At 39.0% G+C, this 22,202-nt stretch overlaps 1 protein-coding gene across 1 annotated transcript; it reads right to left on the bottom strand.

The window, feature by feature from the left end:
- Nucleotides 1-8,180: 8,180 nt before the first annotated feature.
- LOC110876161 (zinc finger protein 2) lies at nt 8,181-8,612 on the bottom strand. Its single transcript, XM_022124336.1, has one exon. It carries the CDS (start codon nt 8,610-8,612, stop codon nt 8,181-8,183), a length of 432 nt encoding a protein of 143 aa, XP_021980028.1.
- Between the last annotated feature and the right edge of the window lie 13,590 nt (nt 8,613-22,202).

Below are 22,202 nucleotides of genomic sequence, written 5' to 3'. Positions count from 1 at the left end.
GCTTTAACTTTGACTTGCTTAACACTTCATACTTACTTGAAATTCTCTTATTTGTATCCGTAATTTCAAATACCTGAATGAAGAAGATCTGTTGACCACTCGAGAAAAAGGACTTTGAAATTGTTGTGATAATGATTTGAAATATTTGATAATACAGATTTGAAATGGTTACTATGTTTTATATTTAGGGATAAAAATATGACAGGTGTATTAGGGGGTAAAATGTAATTTACTTATCCCAATGGCGGTAGATGTAATTTATTATCCCAATGGCGGTTTAATTGTATTGTGTGGACCAATCAGATGAACTCCGATCATTTACATAGAGGCAGATAAAAACATACTTTACCTTTTCAACAACTTTTCACATCCCTCTACAAAATTGTTTCTCTGATCTTATTAAAAGTGCTTCAAGTTTTAATCACCGATGTACATTTGAATATTCAATCATTCCACTTGAATACTTCTTGCTTTTGACATCATCAACAACTTCGATCAAGGTGTAATAATATTTATTAAAATTTGTATATACACGAGTTTCATATGTACATCATTAACGACTATTATCCAGACTATGTTCATGTATTGCATGTTTTAGATCATGTATAAATTTCATTTTACAAGTTTTTTATTTGTTGTAATTTTTCCGATTCTAAGTTTTCCTTGATATGGTTCTACATTTAGTTACTTGAAACCAATCGGTAAGCTATGTTTTGTTGTTTTTATTATTTGATATTAAATAATATGATCAAATGATCAATCATTTGTTTATGGACTTCTAAAAAATGTTATTTCCTCACTGCTCGGTTCTACAGTTTTTCGAGAAATCTTTATTTATAGATTTCCTCTAAATAAATCGATAAATATTAAATGGGTTATTTGAATGACATAGATATGTTATACATTTTTGGTTCATATTCTTATCACAGTCTTGATAAATAATGAAATATCTGATAAAATACATTGTTTGGTTGTTTCTTTGGTTTTTAGATAAACATCATATCCTGTAAGATGTCTTTTTATCAATATTTGGACTCTCTTAATTCCAAAATCTTGGTAAGATTATTACATTAAAAACATTTGCTGAAGTTTTATTGTTAACGATTAATTCACATATAACACTTGCCAGTACTTAAATACTTGAACTCCTCAGATAATACCACAAATCTTTGCAAACAATCATTTACTCAATGAAGTTGCTAGTAATATTGCCGTAATAGAGTGTGTAAACGGTATGAGATGGGAGATCCGATTCTCAAAACACAATGGAAGTTTTGCTCTAAAAGAAGGATGGTCCTCAGTTGTCTCTGACCTTTCATTAACAGAAGGATGTCTATTGGTATTTAAAAAAACTACACCATATACATATCTGCTGACACCTTTTGAAAAAGTTAATCGTTATCCAACAAAACTCCCAATGATTTCTATGTTTACATCTATATCATTTGAGAGGAACTTTGGATGTATGGATTCATTCTCCCATATTTTTTCTGATGCTTCTAAGGACGTCTTGGTAAGTTTTCGTATTTTAATCCAATACTTTAAATGTTATTGTACTAATCAGTGATATACTTTAAAATTTACTGTACCTTTGTTGATTTCATAATAAAGTTTATATCTTTTTGTTCAGCTAATACCCAAGGACTTAGTTCAAATCAGTATTGGAGTTGGTAAACTTAAAGAGTCATTTAAGATTTATGTGAATCAGTGGGATTCTTTTGATGTAGTAATTCAACCGGATCCTCTTCGCAATTGTTACTAAATAACTGATGGATGGGAGAAGATTGTACACTACGTGGGTCTGTGTACAAGATTTGTACTTGTTTTAAGATACGTAGTGGATTACATCTTTCAACTTACTATCTTTAATTTGAATTGATGTGAGATTCTTATATCCAAAGCTGATGACAGTCCGAAAGGTGATACTTCCTCACCCAAATTACAAGTTGCTCCAATTATTGAAGATATGGATCATCAGTCGGATGTTGAAGAATCCAATGACGTAGATTTTGATAGTGATTATGTTGTATCCGATGAATCATCGGATGATGGCGATGATGCAGATTTTGATGCTGCTGTCTCAGATTATGAAGCTCATCCTGATGTATATCCCATAGAATTTGTATGTTACTGCAAGCAATATTTTGTAAGTTTGTTCTCTAATATTTTATGCCTCATTCTTTCATTGTTAAATGTTTGTTACAATTAAAAACTTGTTACTTTTCTTAAATACATCATTTATTTGTTATTGATTATTGTTAATTTATATTTATTTTAAGCGTCTTAATGCGAAAGTGGCGTTATTATCAAGTATTGATAGATCATTGAAGATGACAGTTCAAAATCTGAATGGAGTTGATACTGTAGTTAACTTTCGACCGGAGAAGCATGGCAAGGGATTTAGATACGTGGCTTGTCAATGGACCAAGAAGTTCACCAAGCCCAATCATATCTACAGAAATATGAAATGCAAATTTGTTTACTCTATAGACAAAGCCAAGCTGATCTTAAAGAAAGTCTACAAATAGTTATGGTTGTTGGTATTATATCATGTGAGATGAAGTTATGCGATGGTGATGTGTGAAACTTGTATATTTTCCAAACTTCTAAATATTTAAATTATAATCATGTATGCTTATCTTGTTAGTTATATTAACTTAAATTTTTGCTGTACATTCATTATATTTTAATCGGCTCTTCGTGATACATCACAACATGTTGGTGATCGACATTTAAAAGGCGAAACAAATTTATGGCCAATAATTGTCATAATCTCAATTGAATTATATTTTCTTATTATTAAAAGATTCTACAACACAACCAGTGAGATAAATGCTCAGAGCATTTTTCTAAGGTATGTGTTGCATCATGTTTTCTAATCGCTTAAGGAAAAGAAATCTAAGACTTAAAATTAACAAATACTCTACAACCTCTAATTACAAATAATAGTCTTTTAAACATCTACAACCAAAGGGATACACTCAACATCTATTTCGGCAAAGTCTGCGAAACCCAAAGCTCTGTTGAAGACAAAATCTGTTGAAGCAAAGTCTGTTGAAGCAAACAACCTCTGCTGATAAACAAAAAGACTGTTGAAGCAAAAGTCTGCCAAAAAGAACCTTTGCTGATGAAGACAAAAGTATGATGCAGCTAAGGTCTGTTGTGGATCAACAGATGATGCAGTTCAATAGAGGATGTTTAATAGAAGATCTTTAACAGATGATGATCAGCAGATGATAAGGTCTGTTGAAGCAAAGTCTGTTGAAGCAAACAACATCTGTTGATAAACACAAAGACTGTTGAAGCAAAGGTCTGCCAAAGAGAACCTCTGCTGATGAATACAAAAGTATGATGAAGCTAACGTATGCTGTGGATTAACAGATGATGTAGTTCAATAGAGGATGTTTAACAGAAGAGCTTTAACAGATGATAATCAACATATGATAAGGTTTGTTGAAGCAAAGTCTGTTCAACAGATCCTAATGTAGCTCAGATCCTAACAGTGCTTAGAGCCTAGCAGATGTTAGGAATCTGTAATAGTGCTTAGCCTCTAACAGATGTTAATGTATCTCAGATCCTAACAATTTTCCTACTAACCAATTCATTAAATTTGCATTCATTCATTAACAATAATATACAACCCTACTACTTGTGCAATAGATGAATATCAACAATAATATAATAACAATAATATTCAAATTGTAGCAATTACATACCAAATCCATCAGTTTAGATGATTCAAATTGTAGCCATAACATACCAAACTTTTAACCATAGCAGGTTAAAACAAAAGTTAAAAAACATAAATAAAAACCACAAGGAGTCTTCAAAATAAGTGGTTTTTACTTTCCAATCAGACTTCTTCCAGAATCCTTCCATAACATCACCAACATCTTTGCAACAGATCACAAAACAACTAATGAATATTTATTCAACCTGTTATTATATTGCCAGAAATAAAGAGTACAGTTATGATTTGCAGAAAGTAACAAAAATTACCTTTCCATTTCCTTACACTTTCCATGCTGTATAACAGCCATCACATGCTCATGAGCTGGCATTTTAGAGATGAATTCGTTAAACTGCAGAGCATAATCATTCCACACAGTACATCGCAAAACTGTAACCCTATATGAAAACAATATTCGTTTGACCATAAACTAAACAATAATTTATGACCAATTTTTTACAATATATAAAATCAAAACTAAATTGAATGAATAACAACATAAAATCAAACGAAATTTATAACCATTTATTAAAGTAGTAATGAGCAACAAATTAACTAACATATTTACTTGAAGAATAAATTGTTGATCTCATTTATTACCATGATTCCACATTAGATACAAGCACTGTTAATCTCATTTATTAGCATTACCATGATTCCACATTAAATACAAACAATCATTTGTACATGACTGAACATGTAAACAACAACTTACTCCAAGTCTTGAATATCGCTATTCATCCTCTTAGTTTCTTTTGGAGGTCGGCCAACGAATTCAAGATTCCCACACCAAACCACAGATCCAGCAACATATACATGATCACATTATACAACAGAGTAAGTAAAAATTTCCAATTTTATACAGAGAAGAAATGATTACAAAAATATACACTACCAACACTCAAAGATTTTACTGCCTCTCCTTGAAAAGTATCTTGATAAGCTCTGAAGTTGAAACCATACTCAACACCTTGTCAATCTCTCACAGGTGTAACAGTTGTGCATCGATAAAAGTTGATTTTATAGTCATGTGCTCTACCTTTATATAAATCTTTATTTTCACCAACAATAAATTTCGACAGAATAACAACAACATCTTCTTGAAGTTGTCCATCAAAAACAGGTATCAAATGACTTTTAATACCTCCTTGAAACTTAGCACCCTGAAGAGCATTTAAACAAAGTATTTTTTTAGCATACGAACCTACAGTTTCTGATAAAAAGAAAAAATCAAACAATATACATCCTCAATAAACTACTGTACAAAACTCAGGAACATTTATAATAGAAACCTATAAAGCATAGAAATAGGAAATCACTCATATACATCCATGAAATCATTTATACACGAACGGAAAAACACAAATACAAATTACCTTTTCATCAATGAAGATGAGATCCATTTTATAACCTTGATTCTATTTTCGGATGATCCTCGCTTTCATGTGCCACAAATCTTTCCCAGGATTCAAATTGTTAACAAAACTAAAATTGTTAATCTCAACTAATGTTGACATACTTCTAATTCGGAATTCGGAATGAATTCAAATTTCAAAATCTGAAATCAGAGAAGATGAGATTATAATAAAATATGAAGATGGAAATGAGAAAAAAAGACTTATATAAGAAGATGCTTGACAAAAGTGAGTGAGTGACATGCATTAATTGCAAATTACGTATTCCAATGTATTTTGAATTTAAAATTGGCGGCAATTAACCTCTGCTGATATAAAGGCATTGTATCAACCTTCAACCTATGCTGGCTTTTAAACTATGGATGAATACGGGCAAAGGTTTTGATGGCGGGGTTTTAAATAGATGTTATAGTGATTTTATATATTAACACTTATGATGCAATAATGACATAAGAAAGACATTACTGGATAGCCTTTATGACAGCCACATCAGCTTTTCTTATGTAATTGCGTTTTTTTCCAACAGATTGATATTCACCAGGATGCTTGTTCCCTACAACTCTTTTACCCTTGCTTTGTAATTTAAAGCACGTACTTGCCTATACCCTATAGTAGTAGGTAAAGGGTCCATCATAAGCAGGCTATCACCAATAATCTTACCCTTGTTGATTCTGCAAGAACTTAGAAATGGCATTACCACTTCCACAAGTAAAACAAGGAATATTTACTAAAGAAGGATATTCATCCCATAATTTCTTCACTTTGGTAAAATACTAAGCACCAAAGCAAAAAAAAAAAAAAAAAAAAAAATGCTAGAGTGCTAGACATTGTATCAACATTACATAGAACCCAAATAAGAGACTTTATACATATCAAAAGTAACTTACATATATTGAGTAGCGGCTTGGATGATTGGGGGACGGGGCGTCTCGTGATAGCTTCTTGGTCACATGTTGAATGGCGTGAAACACCACAGCCGCTGCCATTCACCACACGTGGATGTGGCAACGTGTGGTGGTCTTCACGCGTGAAAGATTGGATTACATGCTTGAAATTGATCAATTTTTGGCAATTTCTGTTGAAGAACAGAGAATTTACATGCTTGAATTTTGGCCGGAGGGGATGTTGTCGCCGGAGGGGATGTTGTCGGAGATCTGGATTCTTGGGGAGGAACAAGAGATAAATAAAATTGAAAATATTCATATTCCTCCCTGTAGTTTATGTAAAGTTAAAAATGGCCCTTTTATTTTTAAAAATGCCCTTTTTTCTTTGTTTTTTTTATATTTTAATGTTATATAAATTTAATTATTTTATCAAAATTATATTATATAATTCATATTTCAATTAATTTCATTTCAATAGTTTATTAAGTTTTTTTAAACTTTATTCTTGTATTTATTTAAGTATTTAAGTAAAAAAAAAACCATCACTGGTGATGGAAATTTCCACTAAAATCCATCACTAGTGATGAAATAATGCTCGATGACATGACGGAACTTGATTAGATGTTGTGAGTGATGGAATTACATCACTAGTGGAGCACCCCTACCCCGTAACAAAATTTCTTAAGTTTGGTGAAGGTTAGGTAGGAGTGCAAACGAGCCGAGCCGAGCCGAGCTCGAGCTCGACAGAGCTCGTTTAACATATAAAAGCTCAAGCTCGAGCTCGGCTCGATTCGAGCTTTATTTCTAAAGCTCGAGCTTGGCTCGAAGGTAATTTTTCAAGCTCGAGCTCGGCTCGGGCTCGACTCGTTTAGTATTTATTAATTAATTTATATTAATTATAATTATTATTATACAGAAAGCTCGATTAGGCTCGCGAGCCGGCTCGAGCTTGAAAAGCGAAGCTCGGGCTCGGGCTCGTTTATTAAACGAGCTTGTTTTTAGGCTCGGGCTCGAGCTCGAGCTCGTTTAAGCTCAACTCGTTCGACCTTTTTTTCGAGCCAAGCTCGAGTAGCTCGCGAGTAGCTCGGCTCGTTTGCACCCCTAGTGAAGGTAACAATGTTATTAGGTTCATTGAAAGCAACTTACATATTATGTCCGTAACTAAAATGTTAATTTGGGTCTACCCGACAATCTAAAATAAAGAAGTAAACTATCTGAGTTATTAGATTGTTTCTTCGCTCTTTCTTTTGTATTCCCATCAATCAACATATGAGCCAACCATTTAATCTAGTAGTCTATCATTAGACATACAAGTTTTCTTGAGGGAAAAAGTAAAGATCCTTTTGAACTTGATTATTGTGCCTTGAATGTGCCCATATCCTTGTGACTTATAACTCTGTCCAAATATCATATTTGTGTAGCGGAAGAACAAGATATTAAGCGTTCTGATAATATATCTTGGTGACACAGTGAAGAAGCCATGGCATCACCATACCATCACAACTTGAGTCAATTTGAGGAATTTGCATGTGATCAGTGGCGGATTCAGGAATTTTCTTATAAACTGAGGGGGTTCTTAGGAACCCAGGAACCCCCTGGATCTGCCACTTCATGTGATTCCTCCGGTGCCTATGTGACTCCTACAGCGCCTATAATCCAAATGGAATATGAGAAGATCAATGGTTTCAAATTATTTACAATTAATATTGAATCATCCTTGAATTTCAAGAAGAAATGCCTTCATACCGAATATTAGGGTAATTATGGTTTATACGTCATGAAATTTATAGAAAAACACAATAAAATTTGATGAACTAATTAATGATCAAGATAAGAAGCAATGACTATAGACCCAACTCATCGTTCATAATTTGTTTATGTCGAACATAAGAATTAGTTACAGCAAACAACAAACATACCTAGTAAAATCCCGCTCATAACACGGTATTGCTTGGGTCTGTTGAGTGTAATACGAAGGCAAATATTTCCTCTATCATAAGAGATGTATCCCAAGAGACAAAGAGACTCCACCCGGTGACACACTATACTTATATAACCACTAATAATTATTTTTCCTTTATTGTAGTATAATGGTTATGAGTTCAAATGCTTGTTATGTTAAACAGGTACATACATTAGTAAATAAGTAGATCAAAGCCGAAGAGACAAGTCAAGATGATTTAGATCATCTTCAACACTCTCACCCTTATAACCACAATCCACATTTATTTCCATTTCGTGCGAACCAGAGAATTCTTGATGTTGAATCCCAACAACCACAGGCTGCTGCACCTGTCCAACATGGGTTGAACCGTTGGAATCTACCCCAGACCCAGAGGACACGCGGTTCCAGTCGGGTTTATGTCTTGCAGCTGAGATCAGTTCGCGGCTTTTCTTGGCTAAGGTTCTTTCGATCTTGTGAGCATTTTGGTGGCCTCCGAATGCTTGTGGGCTGTAGAACGTTCTACTGCAATAACTGCACGAGAAAACACGTTGCTCGGCGTTTTGTAAGGAAGATAAGAACAAAGAAGACGACGATGAAGGGTGATCGTTTTCGGGTTGGCGTAGATTGAGGAAACTCATGGTTATATGAATCAATAACTGCGAAGTACAGGATGGTTGAAGAACGTTAGGTTTATATATATAGACTTGTAATTGTAATTAGCAAAAAAAAGTTATGCTAAAGTCTTTTTCTTATTGGAATAACACATGTAAACAGTAAACTCATATCTTGTCACATTTAATTAAACATAAGAAAACCATTTAGTATTATTAATATTACTACTACTACTAATATTATTGTTATTACTATTAATTCAAGTTTCCATAGGTATTGCATATCATGGTACCAAACAAATAATGATACCCCTAATATAGGAATCATCAACTATATAAGAATTATTTGCTTAATTAAGGTGGAGGGTTCAACCCTTCATGGTTTGAGTATAAGAGCATTTAAGATTTAAGATTTAAGATTAAGTTAGTTTGTTCTTTAAAAAAACATTAGAATTATTTGTTATTCTGTAACTACATTTAGGGTTTACTAATGCATGTATTCATCAGTGAATATTTTAGTTTTAATAATGTAGTGTTCTTCCTAACCGCTGCCGGTTGCTCGACGGAGTAGGAAAGCTCTGATTTAGCGTGCGAGGTCACCGGATTCCGGCTTGACCTTTCTCTCTAATTCATTCCTTTTTCTCTCCCATTCGCTATCGGGGTTGGTTGTCTCGGGTTTGATAGCCTATTCTCTCGTGTCTCTTCTTCTTCCAAACCGCTGCTGGTTGCTCGACGGAGTAGGAAAGATCTGTTTTAGCGTGCGAGGTCGCCGTATTCCGGCTTGACCTTTCTCTCTAAATCATTCCTGTTTCTCTCCCATTCGCTATCGGAGCTGGTTTTCTCAGTTTTGATAGCCTATATTTCTGGATTGTGGTTGTGGCTTGGTGTATTCTCTTCTTGGTATCCTATGGGGCAAGAAACTGTTTGGGGTGTCGAAGATGATGGTAGTGGCGGACCTTGGGCTGAGGTTCATTACCAAAACAATAGGAAGGACCAGAGGAACGGCGTGGAGATGACTTTCATAGTGCAAAACCTGCCGGACCAGACTACAAAGATGACTTTATGGCGTGCCTTTCAGCCTTACGACTGCTTATCGGATGCCTACGTGGCCCGTAAGAAGGATAAGCGAGGTAATCACTTTGGCTCCGTCCGCTATGTGGGAATAGAAAATTTGAATACAACGTTAGCAGAGATGAATTCCGTGAAGATCTTTGAAGCCAAGGTATCGGTGGCTTTGGCTAAATATGATAAGAACCATAAAAAGTTCATTTACACGTCCAAGTTCGTCGGTGAAAAAATATGGAGGCCAAAGGATGCTGTGAATTCGAACCAACAGAATTCTGGTCCTTCTTTTAGGGGTGCGGAGGTTAGGGAAGGACAGTCCTTTGCTAGTTTGTTCCAGAAGGGTTCACATGTTCCTAACCTTGGAGCTAAAACTATCACGATTTCCAATAAACGTTCCAAATATCCTCTGCATTGCATGGGCAGGTCTATTCATGGTGTAGTTAAAGATGTTAGTTCCCTCGACAATTTGAATCTCCAACTGAGCAATGCTGGTATGGAAGACTATTAGTTATCTTACATCGGGGGACTCAGTGTCTTACTCACTCTTGGTAATCCTGGTTTAGTGGAGGAGGCTATGGCAAATCACTCGGGTTTTTTGGCTAACGTTTTTAGCCATTTTTATGTGTGGAAAGGTGAAGACCTCCTGTTGGATCGTGTTGTATCTCTACGCATTAAGGGTATCCCAGTTCATCTTAGAGACAGTTCCTTATACGACCAAATCGGTGGGCTTTTTGGGCGAGTTGTCGAAGAGTCATCCTTCTCCTGGCTCGGTTCCCATAATTCTGATGGTAGGGTCATGGTGTTGGTCCCTCCTGGGAAACGTATCGAGGAATCTGTGGTCATTAATTGGCAGGAAAGGAGGTTCGTAGTCTGGGTTTCGGAGGATGTCAATGTATGGAAACCAGTCCTCGATGGAGATTTTCAGACGGGAGACGAGGGTGAGAGTCCGGATGACTCTTCAGATGAAGTATCTAGTGATGGCGAAGATGATGGGGAGGATGATGATCAAATGGTTGACGACTTTGAGGAGGGGGAAATTAGGCAACCGGAAAATGATCAACCTATACCGGACTGGAATAAGGTATCTCCGGTGAAGAAGGCCCCGGAGTCGGGTTTAGTCATTGCCCCGGAATTCGAAAGGATGGAAGATGGTAGGTTGAATACGAAGGGTGAGGCCGTTCGGTTTTCTATTCGTGAGTCCCAAGCTTTGCATGGGGAAAACTCCACGCATGGAAACTACAATTATAATGTGGGGCCAGAGGCTTTATTGGAAAAAAAAGACTGCTGTGGAGCCGCAATCATTGGAGGAAAGAGAAAATTTCTTAGTGGACCAACTTTGCCAGGATGGGCCAACCCCACAAACTGGACTTGGTAAGAGGCCCGGAGCATTCCGGAGCCCACCTTCGTCGGACTCAATGCAGGGTCCACCTTCGAGAAATTTTAAACATAATCTGGAACCTGATGGAACATCTTTTGACCTTAACTCACCTACTGTTAATATTGGGGATACCAACTATGCTTCTGGGGATGTCGAATCTCACAGGTTGGAGGAACTGAATCTAGAACGAGAAGATGGTGCTCCTCAACAACCTCCGGACAAGCAATTTGACTCCGGCGAAACGACCATACCAGATCCCGGCGTTCCGGGTCCGAGCATTGAAGAGGAAGTGCATATTACGGCTGTTGTTGGCTCTAAAGTGGGGATCAATTTGTCTGGGTTTGAGGAAGCGGCTAAGGCTCTCATCCAAGGTGAAGGTGTTCAATCTTGTTTACAATGAATTTTCTTTCTGTAAATCTAAGGGGGTTCGGGATTCCCGAAAGATCGATTGGGTTCGAGGTATAAAAACTACGTATGGAGTCCATTTTATAGCTATCCAAGAGACTAAATTGGGGGTGTCCGTAAATTTTGCTTTTAATGGGTTTTGGGGACGATCAGCGTACAGTGTGGAAGTTGTTGAAGCTCAAGGTCGTTCTGGGGGTTTGGCGTGCCTGTGGAACCCTGCCATGTTCTCATGTGATGGTATTATTAAAGATCGGTACTTTATGGTGTTGTCGGGTAATTTAGTGCACTCTGGGGAAAGAATCAACTTGGTGAATGTTTATGCCTCGAACGATGCATCGATTCGAAGGAATATGTGGGCTAATCTGATCGGAATCAAAAACAATATTCAGGGGCTTAGGGTATTTATGGGAGATTTCAATGAGGTCAGAGACGCATCGGAACGCCTTAATTCAGAATTCTTCTCAGCCAATGCAGAGGCGTTCAATCAGTTCATCTTATCCGCGGGTCTTAGTGAGTATCACATGGGTGGCGGTAGGTTTACATATATCTCTGATAATGGGGTTAAACTAAGAAAGTTAGATCGGTTCCTCATCTGTTTGGGTTTCTTGGAGAAGTGGCCGATGGCCTCGGTTTTGGCACTCAGTCGTGAGGTTTCGGATCATCGACCAATTCAGTCGTGAGCTGAATGAAAGGGCTAAATGTATGAATTCTATTATGGAGGTGGACCGAAGGAAACAGATGGATGCTCGGCAGAAATCCCGAGCAAGGTGGGCCCTCGAAGGAGATGAGAATTCGGCTTTTTATCATAATGTGATTAACTCCAACATAAGTAATAATCGTATAAATGGTATTATGATCGATGGAGTGTGGGTCACGAACCCGGTGGAGATTAAAGAACATTTCTTCGAATTTTTTTCAAAGCAATATGTGGAGCCTATGTCGTCTAGACCAAAGATTATCTGTCAAAAAGTGGCTGCCCTTACAGTCGACGAAGCTGATCAGCTGGTTATACCCTTCACGGCAGCAGAAATTAAAGATGCTATTTGGGGCTGCGTTGGGGATCGTGCACCGGGGCCGGATGGATTCAATTTCAAATTCATTAAAAGGAATTGGGAGTTTTTTCAAGCTGATTTCATGAGGCTTTTTTAGGAATTTTTCGTCAGAGGGTCTATCAGTAAGTGTTGTACATCTTCCTTCCTTGCTCTCATTCCTAAAGTGAAAGACCCGTCTTCTCCATCAAACTTCAGGCCCATTAGTCTAATCGGGGTATTCAATAAAGTTATTTCGAAAGTTCTGGTCAACCGCCTTAGGAAGGTCATCGGGAAGTTAATTTCGGAGGAACAATCCGCTTTCCTGGCGGGTAGAAATATCACGGATGGACCTCTCATCTTAAATGAAGCTATCGCATGGCTAAAGAAATCTAAAAAATCGGGTATGATACTTAAAGTGGATATTAATAAGGCATACGACTCCCTAAATTGGAAGTTTCTGGATTCGGTTACGGAACATATGAACTTCCCGGTTCGTTGGAGAAATTGGATCTTGGCTACTCTTGTATCGGCTAAATCTTCGGTGTTGGTAAATGGTTCCCCGACTAGGGAGTTTGAGTGTACACGTGGTTTGCGACAAGGTGACCCCCTATCTCCCTTCTTATTTGTGATTGCCATGGAAGCCATATCCGGTATTATGAAGATGGCGACTTCAGAAGGAATCTTCAAAGGCCTAAGGTGTACAAATTCTGGTCCGGTTCTTACTCACCTTATATATGCAGATGATGTGGTCTTTATTGGGGAATGGAACGGTGAAAATATTCTCAATATTCGCAGAATTTTGAGATGTTTTTATCTTGCTTCTGGGCTTAAGGTAAATCTCTCCAAGTGTACCTTGTTTGGTGTAGGAGTGAACGACGAGACCGTGCAACAATGGGCGGACCGGCTGAGTGTAGTAAAGGTTCTTTCCCTTTTAAACATTTGGGTTTGGTAGTCGGTGCAAATATGAACCTCATACGTAATTAGAAACCGGTAATAGAAGTTTTCAAGTCCCGGTTATCACTATGGAAAGCAAAACATTTATCGTACTGTGGAAGAATTACCTTACTCAAATCAGTTTTAAATTCCTTACCGACGTACTTTTTCTCGATGTACAAAGCACCGACAAAAGTCTTGGATATTTTGGAAAGATGTAGGAGAACTTTCTTTTGGGGCGGGTCGGATGAAAATTCGAACATGAGTTGGATGGCTTGGGAAAATGTTATAGCTCCTATCGAATATGGCGGGCTAGGCTTTGGTTCACTCTGTGATGCCAATTTGGCTATGTTGTCGAAATGGTGGTGGAGATTTAAGACCGAGAAAGACGGATTATGGAGGAGAGTCGTTTGGGCTACACATCATAACAATCGATCTTGGGCGGCAATACCGGCGAAGATCTCAATTGCAGGCCCCTGGAAGCAAATTGTTGGGATTCAAGAACCTTTAAATCGTTAGGCGTAAATGTCCAGCATTCTATAAGGTGTAATGTGGGTAGCGGTTTAACTGTAGCTTTCTGGATGGATATTTGGGTAGGAAATCAACCCCTTTATCTCGCTTTTCCACAGTTATTTGCATTGGAACTTATAAAAACTTGTTGCATATCGGATCGGGTGTATTGGGGTGCTAATGGGCCTAATCTGAATTGGGCTTGGAGTCGGCCTGTGTCGAGTTCAGAGGAAGCAGTGGAGCTCCAAAATATTTCGACTCTTCTTACTGGGTTTAACTATGGGGCGGGCCCGGATCGGTGGGTGTGGAGTTTAAATCCAACAGGAGAGTTTTCGGTATCAAGCATAAAGGATATTGCAGCAGTCCACGGCAGATCGGTTCTGGCCTATCCATTCTTTTGGAATAATTTTGTACCAGAAAAGGTTGGGATAGTCTCGTGGCGGGCGATTATGGAGAGGCTTCCTACTCGAGCAGCCTTGACAGCCAGAAACATCGAGGTTGGGGATTCAAGTTGTCCTTTCTGTGGTGATTATGTTGAAACTTCTGATCATATATTTGCGGCCTGCCAGTTTGCTCAGGTTGTTTGGTTAGTAATTGCACAGTGGTGCAAAATCCCTCCTGTCATTGCTTTCAGTCTCAAAGATCTCCTGGATGCACATGTTGTGGTGGTGGGTTCCAAAAAGAAAAGGAAAGTTTTCAGCGCTATTTTCCATGTCGTTATTTGGAGTATTTGGAAGATGAGAAATGAGATAATGGAAACGAATATCCAAATATCTCTAAAGTGGTGGAACAATCTAAATCGATGAGTTTTCTGTGGATAAAACATCGGATAAAATCACTCGACTGGACATGGGATGAGTGGAAAAATTTTAGGATTGTATTGTAATATGTGGTTTTGATTGCTTTTGGTGGTGTATATTGGTGAAACTATGATGTATATTTGGTGTCTAGCATCTTGCTAGTTTATTTGAATAAAAATTTTGTTGGCCGTTAAAAAAAAAATAATGTAGTGTATTCACTAGTGAATTCATGTATACACTCCCTTCTAAATAAAATGATTTTCTTTGAGCCACATGTAATTACTTCTTCTTATTTATTAATGACACAACATAATTTAACCACTGAATGTAATTACTTCTTCTTATTTACTATTGACACAACAAAATTCTAGATGGTGATGAATAGTGTTTTAAATTTTTTTAAGTATTTATTTTAATTCTTTAAATAATATTTTGTTTGAAATTTAATTTGTTTTTTTAATAAATTGCTTAGGTTTTTTAAGTATTTGTTTTAACTATTTAAATAACATTTTATTTATCCTTTAAACTAATTTTTTTATTAACTTGCGTATATTAACTTTAAAAGAATCTAACATCGCAACTATATTTATTTTTTTCAACACTACAATATAAATTTATTGAAAATTGACATCGCGTCTTTGTATCTAACCTAATAAATGGTGATGAATATATTTTAGTTTTTTAATAATATTTTATTTAGCATTTATTTTTTCTAGAAGGGTGTCTACGCGATGCCCCGAAAAACACAAACATGGATGATTGTGAAAAATGATAATATTAATTTATTAAAGAAAATTATAGCATCACCATACTTAAATTAAAGGGGATAAAATGCCTTTTTTACGATGTAATTTTTTTAAATTCCACATTTGAAAAAGTTATGTCGTTTAAAATTTATGGGGCATCTTGTTTTAAAAGGAAACAATATGTTTTAAGAAATTGTACCATATATTTTAAATGTTGTAATTACTTAAACTCTTAAAATTATATAAAGTTACATGTTGGTACTTCTCATATATATATATATATATATATATATATATATATATATATATATATATATATATATATATATATATATATATATATATATATGGCAAGGATAAATTGAAAACCCACTTGAGTTGAATAAACCCTGAAAACCGAATAACAACCATTGATTAATCAGATTGATGGATGAGATCATTTTGGTCTTGCCCCCTTTTTACTTTTTAATATAATATTAATGAGAGGTACAAAAAGGGTATATTTGGAAATGTTACAATTTCTCTCTCCTGACAGAAAGTGTAACTTCTGTCAACTTTCCTCTCTCTCCTGACAGAAAGTTTAAATCTGTCTACTTTCCTCTCTCCTCTCTCTTTATAATTTTGATCTTTTTTGTTTACTTTTGTATACGTACACTACAAAAAAATGTGTTACAAATATTGTGACAACTCGAAATCTAGAACCTTTCGTTGTGTCTTGATGTAGCTTGCTTGTACGTTATGTGATTAGTTGACTGACTAAACTTAATGATAACGTGAACCTTTTATGTGATATGTGCTTTGTTATGTGTGCATTGTATGTATATATGTGATATGTGCTTTGTTATGTGTGCATTGTATGTATATATGTACGTGTTATATACGAGCCGAGAACCCAACTCGAAACGACGAGGACCCGACTCGAGACCATGTGGTCTCGAGTGAACAATAACCATTAGGCCGGCTTGGGCCTTTGGCCGGTTGGGCCATTTGGGCCGTAAACCCTCACCCGAAACCCATTAAGGGTGCACCACTTGGAACTAGCATATATATATACCACCCTTAGTCATTTTTACCATTTGTTGAACATCACAACACACACACTCTCCTATCCTCTCTCACTAAAACTCTAGAACACAAACACTCCTCATCTTTCGGATCCAATCGGTTGACACAAGAACTCTCGGGTTTGGACTTTGGATCGACTCACACACGCACCTCACCAACCGGTTAGTATTTATGGTGTTTATGGAGTTATGTTAGTTATGTTAAATGATAAAATGCATGAGATGATGTTTTGAAAAGAAATTGGTTCATGAATGTTTCTTGTTATGTGTTGAACTATGCATAAAAATTGATGTGGAAAAATCGGTTCATTGTATGTTAAAAAGGTGAATGATGTTGTCGGCTTACTTGGGTTAGAATCCGAAGAATGGGGTGTTTGTACAAGTGGGGTTGGGTATTAAATGGAAACCGAATGTTAGGATGCATGCTGGTAAATTGTATCTTGATGGTTGTACATAATCTTGATTGAATAAGGGTTGATTATGTTATGAACTTGATGAATATGTGTTTGAATATATGAAGAACAATTTGAATGATAGTTGAAGATGTGAAAACCCTTGTGATTTTGATCCATTTTTACTAATAGCCTGATTAGGAAAACTTGTTAGTGATATCCTATTGGTTGTTTCCTGATTTGGGCCTGATTACATTGTACCATTAAGCTGACCATATCTGAATCAACACTGAGCATGAAAACGACAGCATTCCGACTCGCAATCACACGGTTGCGACTCGCAACCACAGCGTGACAACTCGAGACCACGCGGTTGCGACTCGCAACCATAACAGGACAAGCCGAGACCACAGGTTACGAGTCCCGTTGCGACTCGAGACCTTAGCATGATGAACCGAGACCACGGTTGCGACATAGGTTGCGACTCGCAACCACCTAAGATCAGCACAAACAACATGACTCGAGACCATGCTTGCGAGTCCGGTTGCGACTCGAGACCACACTTTTGGGCCTAAGTTAGTGGGCCGGACTTATGAACTTCTGTGACGTGTTGTTTGGGCCTGTTATCACGAGCCCAACTGTTAGGGCCTCACACTTAAACTCTGGGTTGTATATGACTGTTAACTGTGAACTGTTGATGATTAAACGCGTTTGCCATGATCAATACCTGTGTACAATACGTGTTGAACATTCGTGCACTGCTTGGCTTGAATCTGATACGAATAATACCTGTGATAGGACCTAATTGATTACCTGCAATTTGATTAGCTTTTCTGTGTTACTACCGAGCAAACCAAGGTGAGTTCACACCCTCTACAAAACATGGGATTCCCTGGGTTGGGAACGGGGTTAAGGAACGTGGATTCCTCGTCCTCCTTGGGTGGGACGTCAGTCGTTCAGGAATGTGATTCCTCGTCCGGATGGACGGATAAACGTACTAGACTAAAACTCTATCACGAAGTCCCTCCTTTTTGTATCGACTAATCGCCGGGCCAATGGCGAGCGGGTCATTAGTTAGATAGCGCTATTTAGGTCTGACAAGCCTCACACCGTGCCGCAGAGGACGGGCGTGAACTAATGGATCTGGGGCACGTCAATGATGATAGACATTGATGTTTTCAGGGCACATAAACATGACTACAGTCAGCAGTCGATATGGTAACGAGTCTAGTGTACGCATGGGGTAGCCCCCACGGCCGAAATGCCTGATAACTAACATGGGGTAGCCCCCACGGCCGGAGTGCCGGAGTAACTGGGAATGAACATGTCACGTTTTTAATCTATGGGGTAACCCCCACGGTAGGATGCCAGTTAAATGAAACTGTTTTCGAAACAACTAAAACGAACACCCAACCGTGAACTCACTCAACTAGTTGTTGACTCGTTACTACATGCTTTGCAGGACCATAGGTACTCAGCTGGAGCTTGCATGGAGGAGGGTCGTTGTGGGACACAGATTGCTGCGTACTATGTTAAACTTGAAACCATTCGAACTTATGTTTTAACTTTAAGACTTATGCTTCCGCCTGCAACTTAACTTGTTTGTTTTGAAAAACCAATCGTATGGGTTAAACATTTATAATTACTTATATGCTTGTTCAGTATGATTGGTGGCTGGATCCTGGTCAGTCACGCCTCCGAGCGGTAGTACTCCGCAGGTGGGATTTTGGGGGTGTGACAGATTGGTATCAGAGCCATTGGTTATAGTGAACTTGGTTTTAATAAAGGAGAAACGTTTTTGTTAAAACCAGACTATAACCGGTTTAGTGCTCAACGGTCCACAACGACACTTCGCTCCGCATGCAAGGCTCGACATTCTAGGTAATATGATGTGCGTATATTGCCTACTCGTTAGTTACGTAGTACATTGCTCATGGTATGCTTGATTTGTATAACTACTGTTGTTTGAACACGTGCGTGCTTACTCTGTCCTACTATCGTACTCTCGCGAACCTCTCTCACACGTATTACTCTTATTATGAAGAACCATGTCTGGACGCGTTAACATGACACAAGCCCAGTTGACGGCTTTGATCAACGAACAAGTTGCCGCAGCGCTTGCAGCTGCAAACGCAGGAGGTATATCCTGCAGTCCGAAATTGTTCTAGGGTCATTTGGATCCTACTCTCGTGAACCAACCTTTGTGTTAAACTCTGTCTTTCTTTCACCTACCTTAGGTCAATATGCTCAGGCACCGGTGTGCACTTTTAAGACCTTTATGGACTGTCGACCCACTACTTTTAGCGGAACTGAAGGAGCAGTAGGTCTCCTACACTGGTTTGAGAAACTGGAGTCTGTGTTCGAAATGTGCGAATGCCCTGAAGCGCGCAGGGTGAAGTATGCTACTGGTACTCTCGAGGGTTTGGCCCTCACGTGGTGGAATGCTCAAGTGCAAATGCTGGGGTTGGTTGCTGCCAACGCCACCCCATGGGAAACTTTCAAAGAAATGATCAGGGAGGAATACTGCAGTCGTGACGACATTCACAAGCTGGAAGATGAGTTCTACAATCTCAAGATGTCGGGGTCAGAGATTGAGGCATACACTAAGAGATCGCATGAGCTAGCCTTGTTGTGTCCTACTATGGTGGATCCTCCGTATAAGCGAATTGAACTCTATCTCAAGGGCTTGGTGCCAGAGATCCAAAGTCATGTGACTTCAGCAAACTTGACTACTATCCAGCAGGTTGTACAGTTGGCTCACCGTCTTACTGATCAGGCAGTGGAGCAGAACAAGTTACCGAAGCGTATAGGTGCTGCAACTACTTCTGGTACTTCTAGTGGGGACAAACGGAAATGGGATGGAACTTCAAGCAGGGGTTCAACTTCTGTGCAATCTCAGTCTCAGCAGAGAAAGACGGACGATCACAAGAGCCCCAGTCAGCAATCGTCTGGTGGTCAAAGTCATGGTGGGTACAAGGGGAATCACCCCAAATGCAATCGTTGCAACCTACACCACAGTGGGCCATGCACCAGGGGCAACTGTCATCGGTGCAACAAGCCTGGTCATGTTGCAAAGGATTGCAGGAGCGCATACCCCGCCAATCAGAATCGTCAGCAACCTCAGCAGAACCAGCGACAGCAGCAGGGTAACAACAAAGGGTGCTTTCAGTGTGGAGCTGAAGGTCATTTCAAGAAAGATTGTCCCCAACTGAACCAGAACAACAACAACAACAATCAGGGGAATGGTAACAATGGGAACCACAACAACAACAATGGTGCTAGGGGACGAGTGTTCGTGATTGGCCAAGGTGAAGCAAGGAATGATCCCAACGTGGTGACGGGTAAGTTCCTTCTCGACGACTTTTATGTTACAGTCTTATTTGATTCGGGTGCCGATACTAGCTATGTGTCACTAGAAGTTAGTAAGATGCTTAAGCGTATTCCAACACCCCTGAGCGACAAGCACACTGTAGAGCTAGCTAATGGTAAGAGTTTGGAGGCCTCACACGTAGTCAAGGGTTGCCAGCTTATCCTCGCTAACCAGACCTTCTCTATTGACCTTATTCCTATTGTATTGGGTAGTTTCGACGTTGTCATTGGGATGGATTGGTTATCCCAACACCGAGCAGAGATTCTTTGCAACGAGAAGATCGTTCGTATTCCTGGTTTAGGTAGTGAACCTCTCATGATTCGCGGCGACAAGAGAAGTGTTGTTGAGAACATCATCTCTCTTCTTAAGGCCCAGAAGTGCTTACGAAAGGGCCACACTGCAATTTTGGCTCTAGTTACTGATACCACAGAAAAGGAGAAGAAGCTAGAAGATTTTCCAGTTGTACGTGACTATCCTGAGGTATTCCCTGAGGAATTACCTGGTCTTCCGCCCCATCGCCAAGTCGAGTTTCAGATTGAACTAGCTCCTGGAGCTGCGCCTGTAGCCCGTGCACCTTATCGTTTAGCGCCATCAGAGTTGGAAGAACTCTCCACGCAACTACAAGAACTCCTGGATAAAGGTTTTATTCGTCCTAGCTCATCGCCTTGGGGAGCCCCAGTACTTTTTGTGAAGAAGAAGGATGGTACCTTCAGGATGTGTATCGACTATCGCGAACTTAACAAGGTGACTGTGAAGAATCGTTATCCTCTACCGCGCATTGACGACTTGTTCGACCAGTTGCAGGGGTCGAGCTACTACTCAAAGATCGATCTGAGATCGGGATATCACCAGTTGAGAGTTCGAGAAGGGGATGTCTCTAAGACAGCCTTTAGAACTCGTTATGGGCACTATGAGTTTTTGGTCATGCCGTTTGGGCTGACAAACGCACCGGCAGTTTTTATGGATTTGATGAACCGAGTTTGCAAGCCGTACCTGGACAAGTTTGTTATAGTATTCATCGACGACATCCTGATCTATTCTAAGAGTAAAGAGGAGCACGAACAACATCTACGACTTATTTTGGAACTCCTTCGAACAGAACAGCTTTACGCGAAATTCTCGAAATGTGACTTCTGGCTTCGAGAGGTCCATTTCCTAGGGCATGTGGTGAACAAGGATGGGATTCACGTTGATCCATCCAAAGTGGACTCTATTAAGAACTGGCCTGCGCCTCGCACACCAAAGGAGATTCGCCAATTCTTGGGATTGGCAGGTTACTACAGGAGGTTCATTAAGGATTTTTCTAAGATCGCGCAGCCTCTCACCCTACTAACGCAGAAAGGCGTTGTTTATCATTGGGGAAATGCACAAGAGTTAGCTTTTCAGCATCTAAAGGATAGACTTTGTAGTGCACCTATCCTTTCATTGCCAGAGGGCACGGACGATTTTGTGGTTTACTGTGATGCATCAATTCAAGGTCTTGGTTGTGTATTGATGCAACGAGATAAAGTCATAGCCTACGCCTCACGACAACTCAAAGTTCACGAGAAGAACTACACTACGCATGATTTAGAGCTGGGAGCTGTTGTTTTCGCACTTAAGTTATGGCGGCATTACCTATACGGAACCAAGTGCGCCATCTACACCGACCACAGGAGTCTAGAGCACATATTCAAGCAGAAGGAACTGAATATGCGGCAGCGACGATGGGTCGAGCTGCTGAATGACTACGAGTGCTCTATCAGGTATCACCCGGGCAAGGCCAATGTTGTGGCTGACGCCCTCAGTCGAAAGGACACCGCACCTAAACGCGTAAGAGCTTTACAACTCACGATACATTCTAGTCTACCTTCGCAAATACGAGCTGCTCAGATAGAAGCACTGAAACCAGAGAACGTTAGAGCTGAAGCCCTACGCGGGTCA

This window comes from Helianthus annuus, chromosome 3 (assembly GCF_002127325.2).
Source record: "Helianthus annuus cultivar XRQ/B chromosome 3, HanXRQr2.0-SUNRISE, whole genome shotgun sequence".
Taxonomy (NCBI): domain Eukaryota; kingdom Viridiplantae; phylum Streptophyta; class Magnoliopsida; order Asterales; family Asteraceae; genus Helianthus; species Helianthus annuus.
Note: the sequence above shows the minus strand (reverse complement) of the source record. Positions and strands in the feature narration are given on the sequence as shown.

Excerpts from the sequence above, each read along its gene's own strand:
- LOC110876161 (XM_022124336.1), bottom strand. The coding sequence starts at position 8,612 with ATGAGTTTCCTCAATCTACGCCAACCCGAAAACGATCACCCTTCATCG.